The following is a 21,050-nucleotide window of genomic DNA, read 5'->3' on the forward strand; positions in this document are numbered from 1 at the left end:
AAATATCTTTGGGAATACTTAGTCCCCCTATACTTTTGAAGAAATGAACTTCAACTTTACTCTTTCTCAACACATTGCTTAAGTATTTAACTCAAGTTTTCAAACAATTTTTAAAAAGAGTTCTTAAAACAAGGTTCATGTAGAATTATGAATATAAACGACTCAATTCAAGGTTTTCAATAACAATGCATAGAACTCAACACTTAGAACTTAACAATTCTAGAATTCAAGGATTCAATGATACTATTCATCTCAAGAATGCTCGACTCTGAGGTATTTATACAAAATTATGGGCATGAACAACTTAACTCAAGTATTTAAATTCCACTCATAGGGTTCATGCGGAATTATGGACATGAACTACTTAACTCAAGGACTCAAGTTCGACTAATAGGGTTCATGCGGAACAATGGGCTTGAAATACTCAACTCAAGGACTTAATAGGTAATATGTAATAGTCACATGGCTAAGACTTAATCTCAAAGAGAGATTAGGAAGTCGACACTTAAAGGCTTAGAACTTGAAGACACCACTTCTTTGTAAGATGCTCAACTTACGAAGTTCATGTTAAGTTATGGGCATGAAACAAATCGACTTAAAGGTCTACCAAACTAAATGGAGCTCATGTATACGACTATTCTTATTCTTTTACTTACATCCTCAAAACATAGCTCAAATTGATAGTTGATCTCAAAGGATTCACAATTGAACTCAAAGACTTTCTTGAAATATACTCTTTAACTCTCTCTTGAATGTGAATTATAAATTCAAGAGTTATGGTTTATATTATTAAGGATCTCAATAATAATAAAGCAATTTAATAATTAGGGATAGAACTTTTAAAAGAAACATGAACTCAAGAACTCAAAATGAACTTATCTCAACGATACTCAAATTTTGAAATATAATCCTAAATTATTCTTTATTGATCTTAAAGGAGTTGTACGCCGTGATGACGAATTAGTCCAACCTTATGATAGACTTAAATACCTAGAAGAACAATATTCTTGAAGAATCCTTAAAAATCTTGAAGAAGAACTCGATTAGAAGCCTTGAAACCCTAGTTTAAAGGTAAACAATAAAGAAAACCTTTTTTGAGATTCTTGAATTAGTTTCTTGAATTCTCTATGACCAAGGCTTACGAGTTTAATAAGCGATCAAGAAAATCTTATTGTTTTTATACTTTTATTAGTCAAGAGATTTGTTTATGGTTTTCTTGAACGTAAAAAACCAAAAACAGCTATTTTAAATATTTTTCCGTTGGCTAATTCATAACAACACTGTATACTATAATAGTCATAACATTTTAGTCAGAAATTGAATTGACGCAAAATTGATGACGTTGCAAAGTAGATTCAATTACCTTTAATTGTATAGGATTTGGTGCACGTAATTCTTAATATTCTAAGAGATATGGTCACTTAAAGTTGACCCAAATAAAATCTTACACCAAAACTTAATAAAACTCTAAGAACACTTATCCAGAACTTATCAACAACTTAAATCATTAAATTCCAAGAACGAAATTAATCTGAATATATCATGATTGAGTTGTTAGTGAACGAACCCAACACTATGGAAGCTTACTTACCTCAAAAACTAGGTTTCTGGCGAAATCTTGAATTTCTTGAACGAATGCTTTGATCCTTTCCTCCTTTGTCCTCTTTTCTCTTCTTTTATCTTCTTGAACTCTCAACTAAAACTCTATGCGTATATTAGGATTATAAATCTAAACCTAAAATTATTATACTCTTAAAACCTTACGAAAAACTAATTAAATCGGATTGGGTAAGGAAAAGACCAAAATACCTCTCACTATTTTTGACTAACTTTCCTTAACTGGACAGCCTAACTTGAAAATGTCATATCTCACTTATCTAAACTTGAAACTTAGTAAAATTGGTGGTGTTGGAAAGATAACTCAACAATCGTTCCAATGGTATCTTGTATTACACATAACTCATCCTGTTCTAGGAGTTATGGTTGTTTCAAGTTGACCTAAAAGTCATACTTAGCTTAACCCTCAAAAATTTCAGATGTCACTATTTCCAATTTAGTTCTTCTAGAACTCATGGTGCTACATCTAGTGACCTTAACACTTCTGAAATTTTTAATTCCTTGGTAAAATATCACTCATTACGAAGAACGGTTCGATTCTTAGCTCAAAAAATTTCTAGGGTGTTACAGTTTAGGACAAAAAATAATGTCTATCGAAAAATTCTAAAGTCTTTCAACTTATTCACCAACCTTTCTAGAGAACCTAGCGCAAAGATCATTGTAGAGTTAGAAATTCATGTCTCGTCTGAAATATTTCGAAGAGACTACTCCTCTACCAAGTGTAAATACATATTCACTTGTGGATTTTACTTCATTTTTTTTACTAATCTAATTTGCATCAGTATATTCTTTCAATACTGTTGGATATTGTTATAATGCAAGATATAGTTTTGAGTATTTTTTAAATACTCTAAAACTCAATTTATTTCCATCTAATGAGCTGATTAGGATCACTCGTGAATCGAGTCAGTTCATTAATAGCAATTGATATATCTAATCGCGCACACTTAGTGAGATACATCATTCTTCCCAATACGCTTGCACAATCCAATGGTTAGTCACTTTCGTCTTCACTCTTGTTGAATTTAAAGCTCATATTTATTGGAGAATTGACAATATTGAAATCCAAATATTTGAACTAGTCAAGTACCTTTTCAATTCAAGAGACCGTGAAAATGCTATACATTATGGAGTTCTAAGGATTCTTATACCTAAGATCGCATCAGCAACTCCAAGATATTTCCAAACTTGCTTTCTAGCATATGTTTAGTAACATATATGCCATTAGTATCTTTATTGATGATCAATATATCACCAATATACAAATAAGTGATGTCCTATGTGAACACATTGATCACATCCATCATTCTTAAATCCATTTGCGAACATGGTTTATTCAAATTTCTTATGTCATTGTTTAGGTGCTCGTTTTTGTCCATAATGTGACTTACCAAGTTTACACATTTTCTTTTATTTACCCGGAACTATAAAACCCTCGGGTTGTTCCATGTAAATTTCTTCCTCCAATTCTCTATTTAAAAGAGTTGTTTTTATACCCATTTGATGAATTTGGAGGTCATATACGACATCTAACACAATTAACATCCAAATGAATGTAATTCTAGCTATTGGTGAGTATGTGTCGAAAAGATCAAGACCTTGTTTTTTTTCTAAAACCTTTGACAAAAAGTCTTGTTTTATGTTTGTTATTAGTTTCATTGAATTTCATTTTCCTTTTGAGGATTCACTTTGAACCCAAAGGTTTCTTTCTTGAGGAAGATCAACCAACTTCAAATAGAATTGCTCGAGATTGAAACAATCTCACCATTGATGATGTGAGGCTAAAACTATATAGTTTTAATCATTATTTGTCTCACATTTATCCTTTATATTTTTCCTTTTAGAATAAATTTTATGAATTTTTCTAAATTGTATTTTATTTGTAGGATTAAATTGATAAAAAAAAATTAGAGAAGTTTGAAGCTAAACAGAATTAAAGACGAAAAGTTGAAGAAGGAAATCAAGTAGGTAGCTTAATGAAAATAAGTTAATATAATATCAATATAATTTATATTCAAATAAGGAAAGAAAAACATACCTGCTGGTCCTCGTGCCAGGCAGCGATATATAGAGTTTCTCCCCCAAAATTAAAAGCTACACGTGCAAACAAAAAAGGAACCCAATTCCTTTTGATTTTGGATTCCTAATTTATTTGGACTCAATTATTTTATTTAGGGGTTTACTACATTTATAGATAGTGCATATAAATAATTATTAGGGAGGAGGCCAAGAATCAAGAAACAAGACACAAATAAAAATTTCCTCTAGCTTTGGAACTTTGAAAGAGTCGTCGTGAAGGCCGGAGAATTGTGGTTCATTCTTTCTTCTCCTTTATTATTTATTTGTATTCGTTATTAATAAAAGATAGTTTAGCTATTGTTCTTAATTTTGTATCATTACACAAGTGTATTAATTTTAATAAATTTTGATTCTGTTTTTGAGTAATGAGTAGCTAAATTTCATAACTATGGTGGGAACCATAGGCAATTAACAAAATATGAATAGTAACTAAGCAATTCTCAAATAGGTTTTTGCATGAATTGATAATTCTTTCGTTCAGAAGTCTTTTAACAAGTGCACGTGTTAGAACTTGCTTTGTTGCTACTTTTCGGACCAAGGAGGTAATTAATAAGAAAAGAAATATCAACATAGATCTAATGTGTTACTATTTAATAGACTACTGTCGATTGATTCAAACTAATAACTAAGACATACATCGATTATCATGTCTAACATGAGGTAATGGAAAGGGTTAATAAATAATACACACGTAGTCGGACCAAGGTGCGGGGTGAAATTCTCTAGTTGCCGGACCAAGGAATTAGATATACCTAACTTATCACTCTGTATGTATGGACATAGAGACAACTAAAGGAACCCGAAAAAGAAGTCCCTTTAGCTGTCGGGTCTGTTCAAACAGACCTCGCCAAGAGAATTTTTCTGTTCTTTCAACCGCACTAAAAAAATGCATTATTGTTTTCATAATAGTGTTGTAATTTTCTTTAATGCTAACATCGTAAAACACCATCATGTTTTTTATAGCCCTATCTCTCTTATCCCTAGAGGGTCTTCCTCCACTAGCAGTTTTTTTCGGAAAACTCTATTTATTCTGGTGTGGATGGCAGGCAGGCCTATATTTCTTGGTTTTAATAGGACTCCTTACAAGCGTTGTTTCTATCTACTATTATATGAAAATAATCAAGTTATAAATGACTGGACGAAACCAAGAAATAACCCCTCACGTGCGAAATTATAGAAGATCCCCTTTAAGATCAAACAATTCCATCGAATTGAGTATGATTGTATGTGTGATAACATCTACTATACCAGGAATATCAATGAACCCGATTATTGCAATTGCTCAGGATACACTAGAAAACAATTGTTATTACTAGAATTACCGCGTTATGATATTATGGACACATTCCTAGTTATTTTTATTAATTTGGATATAAAAAATACTTAGTTCAAAGCTATTTTTATTGCTTTTATTTTTATTTCAATTTAAATCCCCCCATTTTTATATGACAACTATCGAGTTAAATATTTTCTATTGATAATATTCTACCATATTCTTTGTGGGATCGACCCCGACTCATAGTTGGGTAAATATATTGCATACAATCGTTTATATTTCTTTTCAAGAAGTATATTTGAACGTTATTAAGAATAACACCATTGCAAGGGAATATGGCTTAGAAATTGTCTTTAGTATTTATTTTAACTTGTAGTTTATTTTTTTAGGATTAATTTTGAATTTATTTTTTTTAGTATTGTTATTATTATTATTATTATTATCATCATATTTCATCTACTCTTCTGGAGATGTCATTTGAAAAAGGTATGTAGTGATGAGTCTCCTAGCTATTCCTTCCCAACAAATTTTATGTGTTCTCGTAGGGTAAATTTTTTTTCTCACCTAGATAAGTTGTATGGGGACATGGAAGATTCATTAACACTATACATTAGATCAATATAGGCGCCTTAGTGAATATGTCTTTGAATTTGACCTATATTATTTAGATATTGAGTTGAGTACACAGATTAAATCATATGACACCCAACAATTTGGTAATAATATGTGTGAGAAATAAAAAAAGTTATAAATCAACTTGAAGAGCTAAAAATTGAGGGTCAATTGCTTGATCATACTTTTATTGATGTTGTCCCTGTTGAGAGGTGTGCACTAAAGTTATGTTATGAAGTAGATAATATTATTTTAAAAAACTCTAGTATGTGTAAATAAGAGGATGTAAATAACCAAATAACTCATGAGTAAGGACGCATTGACCTCATTGAAAACACTTTTCCAGATGAAGTTTAGATGATGAGAAATTCATTAAGTCATCTGAGCCTATAGAAGAGTGTATGGAGGAGGAAAATTGTGTCCATATTTATTAATTTATTTTTCTAGCATCAGAAAATTGCATACCTCACATAGGATTCAAGAAGTGTGTAATACGATATCTGTTATTCGGAACCTTTATTTTTGTACCACCACCCCTTGAGCGTAATAGAAAAATTGATTCAAAATTGGGGGTGCAATTCATATCTTCAAAGTGGAAGGAAATATAGTAAAATTGATTGTGTCGTGCCGCAACGTTAAAGTAAGTGCTTATTGGAAGACAACCCAATTAGTAGGGTAACTTCTTTTTTATAATTATTATTTTTTTATTCTAGTAAAACTTTATTTTCTTGTTTTTGCTAATTAGGGGAAGACTGAGTGCAAAAAAAAAAGGAACATGTTTCAGCTTAAGTGTGGGGTGATGACCCTTGATATAAATTTAGATAACATGCTACTAGGTCGGCGTAAAGACCGCATGGAGTTTTACTAACCCTTGTTTTTATATTTTATTTAATGTTATGGGGACATAGAATCTTTTAAGTATGGGGTGGAGGAATGAATTCCTAGTTATTACTATTCTTTTAAGTCCTTTTTTTTAGGATGGGTTCCTTGACTTTTATTTTCGGTTCTTTTCCTGAGGATAGTCCCTTTGAATCGAGTTTCTTTTCTTAATTTTTTTAAGGAATAAATTTTATTTCTTTTATAATTATTATCATTTTGGAGAGAAAATAAAAGACCCTTTGGAAGTATGTGATACTTACTATTTCGGCCTACTTTCTTGTAAATGCTAGATTGCTAGTGAAATAGCTAACTTTTTGACATCTATGTTAAGAGTTGTGACTCTGTATATAGTTTATTTATTTTATAGTTTGTTATGATCATGTCTCTCTTAGAAACATAATTGATCCATCTTGATTGATACTTTTGTCATGGACGGTGAGATTTTATTTATTCCATGTTTTGTATCTTAGTCTGGAGATTTCCCTACATATTATTGAAGCGAAATAAAAAGTGTTACTTTTTTTAGAGATGATAATAGGTTTTTGTTATTTGTCTTGTAAGTTTTAGCCCTTTCATATATTTTATCATTAGTTATCTCGTTTGAGCCTGTAACCTTTTGTTGGTAGTCATATGTTTCCCTATCCTATTTTGTTGAATCCCTAGTTTTTGCACCTTACTTCCTTGAGCATCATAGCATAGGCTTATTCGATTTATCAATTTTGAGAAAAAGGGGATGGATGAGTGAAAAAGTAATCAATGATAACTACAAGTGCTTAAAAGTCCTCTTTGAAAGAATGTGACATGAAAAAAGAAGGAATGCGACATGAAAAGTAAAAAAGAAAAAAAAAGAATGATGACATTGGTCCTTCCAAGGACACCGTGCACAATAACGCATGTAAAATACGTAAGTTGAGGGTGACTATTATGAAGGAAAACCAAAAAAAAGAGAAAAAAAATAATTACTGAAACATTCTTGAGATAATGAGAATTACTTGTGAAATAATTGTTGAAGAGAGGGATAACAATAAAGAGAAGAAAATATGGGTGATGAAGTCTAAAAATTGACAAGTGCTTATATAGTTTTCCTACCCGTCCCATATCCTGCACTACAACCCATTAAAGTCCTATTTGATTCTATTCAAGCATGATTAATTAGTGGAGATGTACATAATGGGCAAGCATTTGGTTCTTTGTGCATACATGTGAATTTTATTTGTAAGTGTGAGAATTGTTCTAGATATGAAGTCTTTAATTTTATATTTTGTCTTTTGAATTGACTTTGTGGACTATTTCTTTTTGTGACAGTTGTTTCAAGATAGATAGGTTATTTTATTAACTTTCTTTGATGAGAGTAGGTGAGCAAGTTTAAATTTGATGAGTTCAAAGTCCTTCCTTGAGGTTAGGAAGTTAGAGGTTTGTTGTTTATTTGGATGTCTTGCATAATGATTGAGAAGTCTACTTGATGTTATGAAATTGATATATGACCTAATTGTTTGCATATATCAAAGTGATGACATTGCTAGTTGCATTTTCTTGAGATGAGCTTCAATGCTTGCTCGAGGACGAGCTAAAGTTTTCTGTGTGAGGTGTTGATGTTAGGCTAAAAACTATATATTTTTGATCATTATTTGTCTCAAATTTATCATTTATATTTTTCTTTTTTAGCATAAATTTTATGTTTTATTTTGTAGGATTTGACGAAAAATTGGAGAAGTTTGGAGCTACAACAAATTAAAGATGGAAAGAATAAAAAGGAAATCAAGCAGGCACCTTAATGGAAATAAGTTAATATAAAAATATAATATTAATATAATTTATATGCAAATAAGGAAATGAAAACTTACCTGCTGGTCTACGTGACAGGCAGTAATATAGAGAGTTTCTTGCCCAAAATTAAAAGCTACACGCGCAAAAATAAAAAAAAATTAATCCAATTCCTTTTGGTTTTGGATTCCTAATTTGTTTGGATTCAATTATTTTATTTTGGGGTTCACTACATTTATAAATAGTTCATAGAAATAATTATTAGGCAGGAGGCCAAAAATCAAGAAACAAGACACAAATATAAATTTTCTTCTAGCTTTCGAACATTGAAAGAGCGGCCGTGAGGGCCAGAGAGTTGTGGTTCATTCTTTCTTCTCCTTTATTACTTATTTGTATTCGTGATTAATAAAAGGTATTCTAGCTATTGTTCTTAACTTTTTATCATTAACACAAGAATATTTATTATAATAAATTTTGATTGTGTTTTTGAGATAATGAGTAGCTAAATTTCGTAATTATGGTTGTGGGAACCATAGGCGATTGACAAAGTATGAATATTTACTAAGCAATTCTCAAATAGGTTTTTGCATGAATTGGTAACTCTTTCTTTTAGAATTCTTTTTAACGAATGCATGCATTATCAACATAGATTTAGTGTGATACTATCTAATAGACTAGTGTCGATTGGTGCGAAGTAATAACTAATACATACATCGATAATGATGTCTAATATAAAGTAATTGTAAGGTTTAGTAAACTATATACACGTAGCCATACCAAGGTGCTGGGTGAAACTCTCTAGTTGCCGGATCAAGGATTGAGAGATACCTAACTTATTACTTTGCATGTAATAAACTAGGAAAGAGTTGTTATTACTAGGATTACCGCCGTTATGAGCTTATGGGAAACACATTTCTAGTTATTTTTATTAATTGGGATATAAAAAATACTTAGTTCAAAGTTATTTTTGTAGTTTTTATTTTTATTTCAATTTAAATCCTCCCATTTTTATGTGACAACTATCGAGTTAAATATTTACTATTGATAATATTCTTTCATATTCTCTGTGGGATCGACCCCGACTCATAGTTGGGTAAATATATTACAGACGATCGTTTATATTTATTTTCAAGAAGTATATTTGAATGTTATTAATTGATACCATCTGTCCAAAAGTATTAGTCTACAAAAGACACAAGAAATGTTACAAAATCATATTAGAAGGAAGTATATATCCTTTGACATATACAACGCCTCTGAATATCGTTATTAAGTACAATCTCCTCTTTTTCTTCCCAAGGTCGTTTACACCTTTCACTAGACTATTCAAACCTAAGTTTATTGTAAACAGTCCTATGTCATATTTTAATCATTTAAGAAATTTGAACTTGGACTTTGGACAGTTTGAAATATTTTGAACAAAATTGCTTTCTAAAAAGACAAATTTTTTTGTTGTTCCCTTTTTCAGTAAGGATTGTCCTCCACACAAGTTTTGTGGTAAACTCGAGCTTATAAATAATGCATCTATAATTTCTTTCAAAGATCGTTTTTTCACTAGATTGAGGTGAATAAAGCAGAAGTTTGATGGATGATTCCACTTTCGAAACATATTTATGCACAAGGAGATTTATACTCTCCATTATTATCACTTCTTATCTTTTTTCCAACTAATTTTCAACATCGATATTATATTTTCTAGACATTTCTATTGCTTCATCTTTCCTATTCAGCAAATAGACATAGTAATTTTAATTCAATTGTCAATGAAAATTATGAGATAATTTTTCCCATCAACGAGATGGTGTTGACTTCATATCACAAATGATAGTGCAAATAAACTATAAGGGATTATAATTTCTTTCAACAAATATATAAGAACACTCAGCATACATAGATTCCTCACAAACATGACATTTTTATTATTGCACTCAAAGTTAGACAAACTTTTAAGTTGATTAGTTTTTCATACAAGGTTTTGTAATTGACATGCCCCAAGTGTTCATGTCACAAACTTTGACTCAAGAAAATAAGAACAAATAAAAATATTGAGTTTGAAAAGCTCTTCGCGAGGAAGTCTTTTTTCACTTATATTTTATTCCTATTTCTTACAATGTTTTGTGATACAACCATTGTTTAGAGTAATCACCTTGTCAAACATATTTTCCAGAAGGACCTTTCAATAGCTTTCAATTTGATTTTTATAGAACACCAATGAATAAAGTTTCATCTGTTACAATAAATGCAATATAGTCAAAATGTTTTTTTTACTAAACATAACAAATGACTATTCACCAATATTTACGTATAGGCAAATACTTCTATTATAATCGACATATCTTTTCACGAAAAATCACAACATTTTAAGTGACCCTTTTGCATAAAAGAACACAAATATTTTGAACAAGTATATATATAATTTGATAGTTGCATACTAGTCACGACATATACTGGTAATAGAGAAACTCAACAACCACAATACTGAATATAGTCCAAGAATTTTGTTGTCTAACATAATACAAAAGTATCACTGAATTTCATATCTTTTGCTCCATAATTAAATTAGACACCAAGTTTAATTTTATCTTTATCATAAGCGAAGAACCCCCATATTTTCAATGTAATCTCAATAATATTTTTCATGTATTTGAAAATAGTTTTCCACATATTTTCCGAGACTATTAAAATGTCATTGGCTTTATGAAATAAGTTTTGGAAATATTATTCGACAAAAGAATTATATTGCTTCAATCCCCTTTGACAATCTTAACATAGTGTCAAAGTGCATTCCATAGAGGCACAAAATCACAAAGTCTAAGTCATTGGTATTTTTTTATTTATCAAAAATAGACATACCACTTAGTATTTATAATATTAACAATAAAGACAAAAAAATTTGTACAATTTGTTTCTATATAACAATGAAGTTTATAGTACTCAAAAGTGCAACATTGACTTACTATGTGAAGATTTCATATTTTTCAAACCAATTGCATAGTATGGTTTATTTAGAGACGAAACTACAATGGTTTTAAGTCTAAAAAAATCAATCACAATTAAATTTCACATGGAGTGCAAAATTACAAAAGTTTTGTAGTCTCCAAAAAGGATTAAACATATTTTTTATCACATAGAAATATTTTTTTTCAATAGTCTTCCAACTATAACATTTTGATATACTATTGTATCAAACAATAATACGCATCTCTCTTTTGTAAACAAAAGAATTTTAAAGGCCATACTATTTGCCAAGCGAAATTCATTCCACAACATATGATTTGCAAAAAAAAATATCCAAAGGTAAACATGATAAAAATCAAAGTTGTTAACTTTTATAAACTATTTTCCTCCTTAAACAAAATATTAAGAAGGTTACCTGATGTAATCTGTAACCGGAATACAACAAAAAAATGTTTTCTGTAAATCCTCACTTCGACCTTGCCAAGCAAATCACCGAATTATGGAGAGATAATTCATTGATCTTCTACTTCCACAATCTGTTTCTCTCAATCAGTAAAATACAATAAATACCAATAGTATAATAATTTCCTTAAGATTGTTGTTCATCTTGTATTCCTAATATACATTGAACAAAACTTTGAAGAACTTGGTAAGACACAACAAAGTTTAAGAGTCACAACTAGAAAATTAAAACTATAGAGAAACTAGAATCAGAAATAAATTAGAAAAAATAAAAGAAATATTTTTCTTAAAGAAGAACTGTTGTCAATCTGTGTCTAAAGAATCTTAATAATTCCAAATAACTTTGCAGAAAAATGAAGTTACCATATTTTAATGAACAAGTGAAGAACACAAGAACAAAAGAGTAATAATTAATTTACAAATCTAGAATCTGTAGCACATACCATAATTTGAAAAGATAAAAAAAAAGATCAAGCACAGTGAATGCATAGTGTCCCTTAAGGAAATTATTCCCCTCCAGTATCCGAGTTTTGATTTGGAATATGTACTCTCAGGATAGAATGATTTCTATCACCAGTGTATTGATATACAAAATGACGGTGTCAGTGAGCCACTAAACGACAATAAAGTAAACTTAGAATACTAGATTTAGTAGTAGAAGTCCAGATATTGGTTCTTAAAATGAGAAGAAATCCCTCAATTCATAGAAAACAAAGGGTACTGTGAGAATGTTCTTATTATGCCTTACTGGAAAGGTCACAAACCTTTGAAAAACTCACAATCTTAAGGAAAGATCACAAGCTATCATAAAAGTCGCAACTCTTCCTTTTCCATTCACACCTTTTAAAATTCAACACATTGTCTCTTTCTTTAAACTTGAAACACAACATAAACTTCTACACTCTAGTTTTGGTTATCTTGTCTTTAAAATGAGAAACACCTCCATATATTTTATGCAATGGTTTTCTCTCGACTGCACGAAGTATAGTGACATCTAAAAATGATTGAGTGTCCTTAATTAGTTCGAGTACACAGACATCACTTGTTTTTTTAACTTATTGTCCAACACTAACGACCTCCAAGTAAAGAGAATTGTCCCTTTAATATCCCAAGGTCATATTTGACAAACCAAGATTCCATACTATTAGACCCGTAAACTACTTGATCTAACTATGTGCAGACATGTCAAGGACTTGGGCATTTGTCTTGACATGGATGGGGGGAAAACAGTGCAACACAGGTTCAAGGTTCTTGGGTGTTGTCAAGGCAGCTTGAACATGCAAGGCTTACGTGTAGGCTAGAGTCATTAGCAAAGCAGCGTGTTGGGTTGACAAGGCAAAGCTGTGAAGACTTGACGATGGCAAGAAGAAAGGCAGTTCACGTGAATTGTTGAAATTAAACTAAGTGTTGGAGGATAGCTAAAATATTCTAAGTGTTGGAAGCTGGCTGAAATATTCTAAGTGTTGGAATGTAGCTTGAAATACTCAAAGTGTTAGAATATTAGAATTTCGTATGGATAAGGATGTAATTTGAATTAGATTCTATCTGTTGGAAATATAGCTGTTGGAAACTTAGTTTGAATCCTGTGATGACAAGTGTCAGACAGGTGTCATTTGTAACTGCCGCATTTAACTGCCATGTACAAAAATTTTATTAAGGGTGGAAATTTTGTCTAAGGCTTGGATAGTGTTTTCTGGCCTTAGACAAATTCGTGAAGCCTTCCTTTGTATTAATTATAAGATTAATAAAGGTTGGGATGAGTTCCTGTAAATGTTGTTTGTTGTTTAACTTTGTTGTTTAAGTATTGCTATACTTAGTTAAATTTTTTAGTGTAAGATAGACTGAGTGTTGCAGGCGTTTGCAAGATTGTCGAGGGTGGTGTTCGATAAAAATAAATCGACCCTCTTTCAATTGGTATCAGATCATGGTTGAACGATGGTGAAAAATGCAGAACTGTGGGAACTGGAACCAAAAATTAAAGCATTCATTGGGCTTACAGATGATATTTTGGGAGACCCTTCGTTTATGGATTTATTTACACAAGTCATTGATTTGAGACTTAACGCTGAGAAAGTTCAAGGGGAGATTGGTGTATATCGACAGTATGTTGATAATCATAGCACTGAAATCTTAGATTTTTGTACAGCAACTACGCAACAACTTGAGGGACTGCAGAAGGAAAATGAGAACCTTCTGGCAGAGATCGTTGTATTGTGTCGAGCTATGGCTACGTTGAGTTCAAATCATATTGAATCATCTAAGGTTAAAATTCCAGAACGTAAAGCCTTTAGTGGTGCAAGAAGTGCTAAAGAACTGGAAAACTTCATTTGGGATATGGAACAATATTTACTGCTGCAAGGGTGCCTGACGCCGATAAGTTAAACATTACCATAATGTACTTGAGGGGTGATGCTAAAATTTGGTGGAGAACATGAAATGCAGATGATGTAAGTATTGGTTGTCCTAGAATTGATTCATGGGATAAGTTAATAAAAGAAATTTGTGATCAATTTCTTCCTAGCAACGCATCATGGCTTGCAAGGGATAAGTTGAAAAGGCTAAGGCAGACGGGTTCGGTGAGGGAATACATTGAAGAATTCACCTCTGTGATGTTAGACATTCAAAATATGTCGGATAAGGATAAATTACACAACTTTGGAGGCAGAATGTTAAAAGATCTGCCTGGCGCAATTGCTGCTACATATTCGTTGGTTGATTTCCGGACGACTCGTCCTTTGACGGATGTTCCCTCCAATTCAACAACTAAGAAAAAGAATGATAAGAACGGGGAATGGAAAAAAGATAGTCGTAAGGACTGTACAAATGACAAAGGAAAGACACAAATAAAGGATGCAAAAGACAAACCATAGAACAAAGATGGTAATTCTAAGGGCTGTTGGACTTGTGGCGGTCCACGTTTGGCCAAATCTTGTCCGAACCGAGAAAAGGAAAATGCTTTGCTTGCTGGAAATATGAATCAAAGGGAGGAGGATGAGGAAATCGTGGCTACAATGGCAAACCCATTAGGATTGTTCTTCAACCATATTACGGGGATTAATAATGTTGGAGAAACATCTAGTACTTCAAATCCTCATGATTCCCTAATTCATATAGAAATGACAGTGAAAGAACAACGTGTGATGACAATGGTTGATACAGGAGACACTCATACGTTTGTAGATGAGAGAATTGCTACAAAATTGGGGTTGAAGTTGTCTAAAACCCCTTTATACGTCAAAACAGTCAATGCTAAGGCAAAAACCATTGTGTGTATGGCTTATGGTGTGTCTATGTCGATTGGATTTTGGGTGGGAAAACATAATTTGATGGTGATGCCGCTTGGTGAATTTGAGATCATACTTGGGATTGATTTTCTAAGAAAATTCCAGTTTGTTCCGTTTCCTCACTTAGATGGAGTGATGTTCATGAATAGAAGCAATGCTGGATTTCTTAAAGGAGTTCATCCATTTGGGAACATTAATAAAGTTGCAAAGAAGAAAGGCAAGGGAATGTTCTTTTATGATATGTCAATCGACAAAGGGCTGAAGAATGGTGCTGACACCATACTTGCTGCCTTGGTTGAAGTGAAACAAGATTATAAGATGGAAGTGCCTAATTGTGTTGCTGAATTGCTTAAACAGTATGCTGATGTTATGCCGCCTGAATTACCAATGAAATTACCACTAAGGAGGGATATCGATCACAAAATTGAACTGCTACCTGGTACGATTGCTCCTGCACAAGATCCTTATCATATGGCTCCTAAGGAATTCGATGAATTGCGCAAATAATTGAACGAGTTGTTGGATGATGGATTGATTCAGCCATCTAAATCTCCATATAGTGCCCCTGTTTTATTTCAAAAGAAACAGGATGGGACGATGCGAATGTGTATAGACTACAGGGCGCTGAACAAGGCAACTGTAATGAACAAGTATCCGGTTCCATTGGTGCAGGATTTGATGGACAGGTTGAGTAAGGCATGCTGGTTCACAAAACATGATCTCAGGGCAGGCTAATGCTAGGTTAGGATAGCAGAAGGTGATGAACCAAAAACAACATGTGTAACGAGATATGGTTCATATGAATTTCTTGTAATGCCATTTCGGCTGACTAATGCTCCGGAAACATTTTGCAACTTAATGAATAATGTACTGTTTGACTATCTTGATGACTTTGTAGTTGTCTATCTATATGATATTGTCATTTATAATCGAACATTGGAGGAACATGTTAATCACTTAAGTTTGGTTCTGTCTCAGTTGAGAAAATACACACTTTATGTTAAGATGGAAAAGTGTGAGTTAGCTCAACAGGAGATAAAATTTTTGGGGCATCTTGTTAGTAAAAACCATGTTCTAATGGATCCTAAGAAAGTGCAAGCCATTGTTGATTGGTAGGCACCTCATCATGTGAAGGATTTGAGGTCATTTTTTGGCTTGGCTAACTATTACAAAAAATTCATTGCTAGTTACTCAAAGAGGGCAACGACTTTGATAGACTTGTTGAAGAAGGATACAAAATGGGTTTGGTCTGAACGATGTGATGAAGCATTTGAGAATTTGAAGAATGCTATTGCATCTGAACCTATACTCAAATTACCTAATTTTGAGTTACCATTAGAAGTGCACACTGATGCATCAGACAAAACATTTGGTGGCGTATAAGTGCAGAAAGGTCATCTAGTGGCCTTTGAATGTAGGAAATTGAATGATGCTGAACAACGATACTCAACACATGAAAAAGACATGGTTGCAGTGGTACACTATTTGCAGATTTGGAGAGTTTATCTCCTGGGTACTCGATTTGTAGTAAGATTTGATAATGTAGCAAATACATTTTTCAAGACACAGAAAAAGTTGAGTCCTAAACAAGCATGGTGGCAAGAATTCCTGGCAGAATATGATTTCGTGTGGGAACATAAACCAGGAAAACACAACCAGGTTGCTGATGCGTTGAGTAGAAAAGAACTGTTTGTTGCAGTATATTTAATTTCAAAACTAGAAACTGATTTCTATGATATAATTAGGTTGTGTGCTGCAAATGATTCATTGTATGTTAAATGGATGGGTCAAGTGCAAGATGGCAAAATGAGACGGTATTGGATCGAGGACGATCTGCTCAATTTTAAAGAGGGGAGAATCGTTGTACCAAATCAGGGTGGACTACACAAAGACTTAATGAAAGAGGCGCATGATTATGCTTAGGCTGGACATCCAGGTGTTGCAAGGATGTTAGCCTTACTGTCTCGTGTTTATTTTTGGCTAAAGATGGAAGATGATATAGAGGCATACGTCAAGACTTGTCATGTTTGTCAAGTTGACAAGACTGAACATAAATAGGAAGCAGGTTTGTTGCAACCTTTGCCTGATCCTAAAAGGTTGTGGCTATCAGTAAGCATGGATTTCATTTTTGGATTCCGCAAAGTGGACGACAAAGCATCCATCATTGTGGTAGTTGAAAGATTTTTAAAATATTCTGTTTTTGTTGCTGCAACTAAACTATGTAATCTGAAATTACTGCTGATTTGGTCTACAAATATGTGGTTAAGTATTTTGGTGTTCCTGCTGATAGCGTGAGTGATAGAGATACAAGGTTTACTAGTAGATTTTGGACAACTTTGTTCAATGTGATGGGAGCTGAGTTAAAATTTTCTACTGCGAATCAACCACAAACATATGGACAGACTGAAACAACTAATCATTTGTTGGAAGAATACTTGAGGCACTATGTGACAGCATGTCAACGGAATTAGGTGACATTGTTAGACACTGCGTAGTTCTATTATAATCTGCACAAGTCGTCTGCAACAAAAATGACCCCTTTTGAAATTATTTTAGGCAAACAACCTATGACGCCACTAGATGTTGCCAAATCTAAAAATCAGAAAAAGTGTCCAGCAGCTTACAAGGTTACAAGGGATAGACTTGAAATGTTATCTGAGGCACAGTATAGGTTGCGCAAGGCTCAGCGGTGCATGAAGAAGTATGCTGATCAACATCGTCGCTCAGTTGAGTTCAATGTGAGTGACAAAGTGTTATTGAAACTTACTGCACAAATCTGGAAAAGATTGTAAGTAAGAATAGATCGGGGTTTGATTCCTAAATATGATGGTCCATTCGAAGTGGTGAGAGACGAGTCGGCGAAGTTGCTTATAGATTAAATTAGCGATAAAGGTTAAAAATCCATCCCACTTTCCACGTGAGTTTCTTGAAACTTACTTTGCAGATGCAGATGATCTGGATAGAAACAGATCAAAGAGGGCTCCTCAAGAGTGCAACTGATGCAGTTTGGGAGAAGGCAAAAAACTTATGGCAGTTTGATGCTCAAATCGAGGACTATCTTAAAACAGTCTCGATCAGGACATCGAGTTCAAGTGGTGCGGGTGGTCTGTTAGACTCGTAAAATAATTTATCTAACTACGTGTAGACATGTCAAGGACTTGGGTATTGGTCTTGACATGGATGGGGGCAAAACAGTGCAACACAAGTTGAAGGTGCTTGGGTGTTGGCAAGGCATCTTGAACATGCAAGGATTACGTGCGGGCTAGAGTCATTGGCAAGGAAGAGTGTTGGATGGACAAGGCAAAGCTGTGAAGACTTGACGATGGCAAGAATAAAGGCAGCTTACGTGAATTGCTGAAATAAAACTAACTTTTGGAAGACAACTAAAATATTCTAAGTGTTTGGATATTAGTATTTCATATGGATAAGGATGTAATTTGAATTAGATTATATCTGTTAAAAAATAGTTGTAGGAAACTTAGTTTGAATCCTGTGATGACAAGTGTCGGAGATGTGTCATTTGTAAATGCCGCATGTAACTGCCATGTGCAGAAATTTTATTAAGGGTTGAAATTTTGTCTAAGGCTTGGAGAGTGTTTTCTGGCCTTAGACAAATTCGTGAAGCCTTCCTTTGTATTAATTATCAGATAAATAAATGTTGGGATGAGTTCCTATAAATGTTGTTTGTTGTTTAACTTTGTTGTTTAACTTTGTTGTTTAAGTATTTCTATACTTCGTCAAATTTGTGAGTGTAAGATAGGCTAAGTGTTGCAGGCGTCTGCAAGACTGCCTAGGGTGGTGTTCGGTAAAAATAAATCGACCTTCTTTCACCTACCAAGAACATGAAGCACTAAATCGCCAAACTTCCTTCGAAAATATTCCCAAATTTGATATATAATTGTCCTATCTTTCTCCAGTATTATCATTCTCTTAGCATAAGTCATCTCAGTTGGTTGTGTGTGCATCTTGAAACTTTCTGGGCTTTCTTCAAATAGAAACTCCAAATCAATATATTGCTACAAAAAAATTTTGGAAGCAGATGATTTAATCTGTTACTAAGCCAGAGTATATATACTTTTCAGTTTTTTGAGAAAGACGCTGAAGCTCCATCCTCTTGTAACTTTTCCACCTTGATACTTTTGGTGTGAACGATAATTGTAACATCATCCATTGCCTCCTTTTGTAGTTTCATTTTTTTGCTTTCACGTCCCAACCGACAATGGCCCAAAATCTTAACAAAATGCTCAATCTCAGTATCTTCACCAGGTTATTCTAAAAAAAATTCAAAGCCAACATAACTTTAAATAAAATGATCAAGAAAATTAATAGTTCAATAAAAATTCTATACTCGAGACTATCTTATAAAGAGATTTAAGTGATATAGTGCCTATTTTTCCATTACTATGTTGTTCTTATTATAAACAACCTTTGATTGTTGCTTGTACATTCCATAATTTCCTCCGCTTTCTTCAAAATAAAAAACAATATCAATGTATTACTACTAAGTTGTCATGTAAGTATGTTATATTCTAGGTGTTTTGATGATCCTCACAAATGCACGGACTTGGTCCTTGGCAGAGTGCTCTCATCCAAATTCAAATGGGTACACTGTAAAGATGTCATGTCAGGTGGTAGGTGACAAATGTAGTGTACTGCACCAACAAAAATAGAAGATGAGACTGTTTGTTTCAGTGTCTGAGTTCTCTCGCCCAGATCTATAATGGGGTAGAATTTTAATGTTTTCTTGTCAGAGGCTGGTGATGTGTCAACGTACTACACCAATCAGAATGGACGAAGTTGTTTGTCCAACGATCAATAACTCTTTACCTTGACTTAATCAATATAACAACCAACAAATTACTTCATTTGTTGAAAAGTAGAGAGAGCTAGCACGTCTTCTCAAGAACTTACTAAGAAATGTTTGCAAGGGACCTAGTCCTGCAAGACAGCATATGTGAAAACACGATAACATAGCTTTAAGAAAAGGTTCACAACTTTTCTGAACAGCAGACTCTCAGCTAATGGGCGATCCCAAGGAGTTGTGTTGATTTTATATAGTCTCTCTCTAAACACACAACTCAAGATTTTGCAAAATAAATTCAGAAGAGTAAAAATACAATTTATCTTTAAGGAAGAACTCAAGCACAAGAATACATATATCAAGGACTTGATAAACTTAAGGAGTGCTTTATGTACATGTTGTTGTTCTTGATTGTATTTGTTCTTACCTTGTAGGATTCGTTTCACTTGTGTTAGAAATGTTTCAAAACTAGTGTGGATCTTTATAAGAACATAGTTAGGAGTAACTTTTTGTCTAACTGTAAAAGTCTATATTAATCAGTTGGGTTAGCATAGTAGGCAGTGTTGTATCTGCTTAGGCTCGGTTAAGTAATCATTGTATTACATAGTTTGGAGATTAGGAGCTTAATCTCTTTTTGTGGTTTGTAAACTAGTTTTTACTTTTTCTTTGAGAAGATTAGTGAAAATAGTTTGAAAAGTCATGTTTGAAAGCTCATGATTTTACTCCCTTGAGCAAGGAGGTTTCCACGTAAAATTCTTGTGCACATCTTACTACCAACTGTTTACATTCTGCACATATCTTAGGAACTGTTCTTGCTGAGTCGAGGGACCTGGTCCCAACATCACAGGTTTTCGTATACATTCGAACAAAGTAAAATATCAATGTATTTCTCCACTTTCTTACTTTTTGTATTTCTTGTTAAAGAAGGAAAATCTATATATTCTCGTGAGTTTCCCACAACATCATTCTCTTCATCATTTTTTGATCTTCTTCTTTTGCTTCCATTTCCTAATGGACAATGACCTAAAATCTCAGCAGAATGCTTAATCTCAGTGCCTTTACCATGTTCTTCTGAAAATTCAAGCGAATATAACCTTAATGAAATGATCAAAATATTACTAGTATTACGAAAGTTGCATACTTCAGACTATCTTATAGAGAAAATTCATCTTTATCTATCACCTTTACTTTTTGAGTTGAGATCATATGAACCTCATGTATGGTTCTTTAGTTCCTTGGGTTGGACTACTTCGGGTTGAGAACATGGAACAAAATTATCTTTTGACAACTTTGCTTTTACTATGAGAAACTCCTGGAA

The 21,050-nt window shown here is 32.9% G+C and overlaps 1 protein-coding gene across 1 annotated transcript; it reads left to right on the plus strand.

Moving 5' to 3' along the window:
* The first annotated feature begins 14,619 nt into the window (after positions 1-14,619).
* Positions 14,620-15,438, plus strand: LOC138341912 (uncharacterized). The gene has a single exon (XM_069294100.1). The coding sequence runs from the start codon at positions 14,620-14,622 to the stop codon at positions 15,436-15,438; it is 819 nt and encodes a 272-aa protein (XP_069150201.1).
* Positions 15,439-21,050: the final 5,612 nt, after the last annotated feature.

The sequence above is a fragment of the Solanum lycopersicum genome, chromosome 1, assembly GCF_036512215.1.
Source record: "Solanum lycopersicum chromosome 1, SLM_r2.1".
NCBI classification, from domain to species: Eukaryota; Viridiplantae; Streptophyta; class Magnoliopsida; order Solanales; family Solanaceae; genus Solanum; species Solanum lycopersicum.

Bases quoted from the DNA above. Each gene is read 5' to 3' on its own strand.
- LOC138341912 (XM_069294100.1), top strand. From the start codon at position 14,620: ATGAATCAAAGGGAGGAGGATGAGGAAATCGTGGCTACAATGGCAAAC.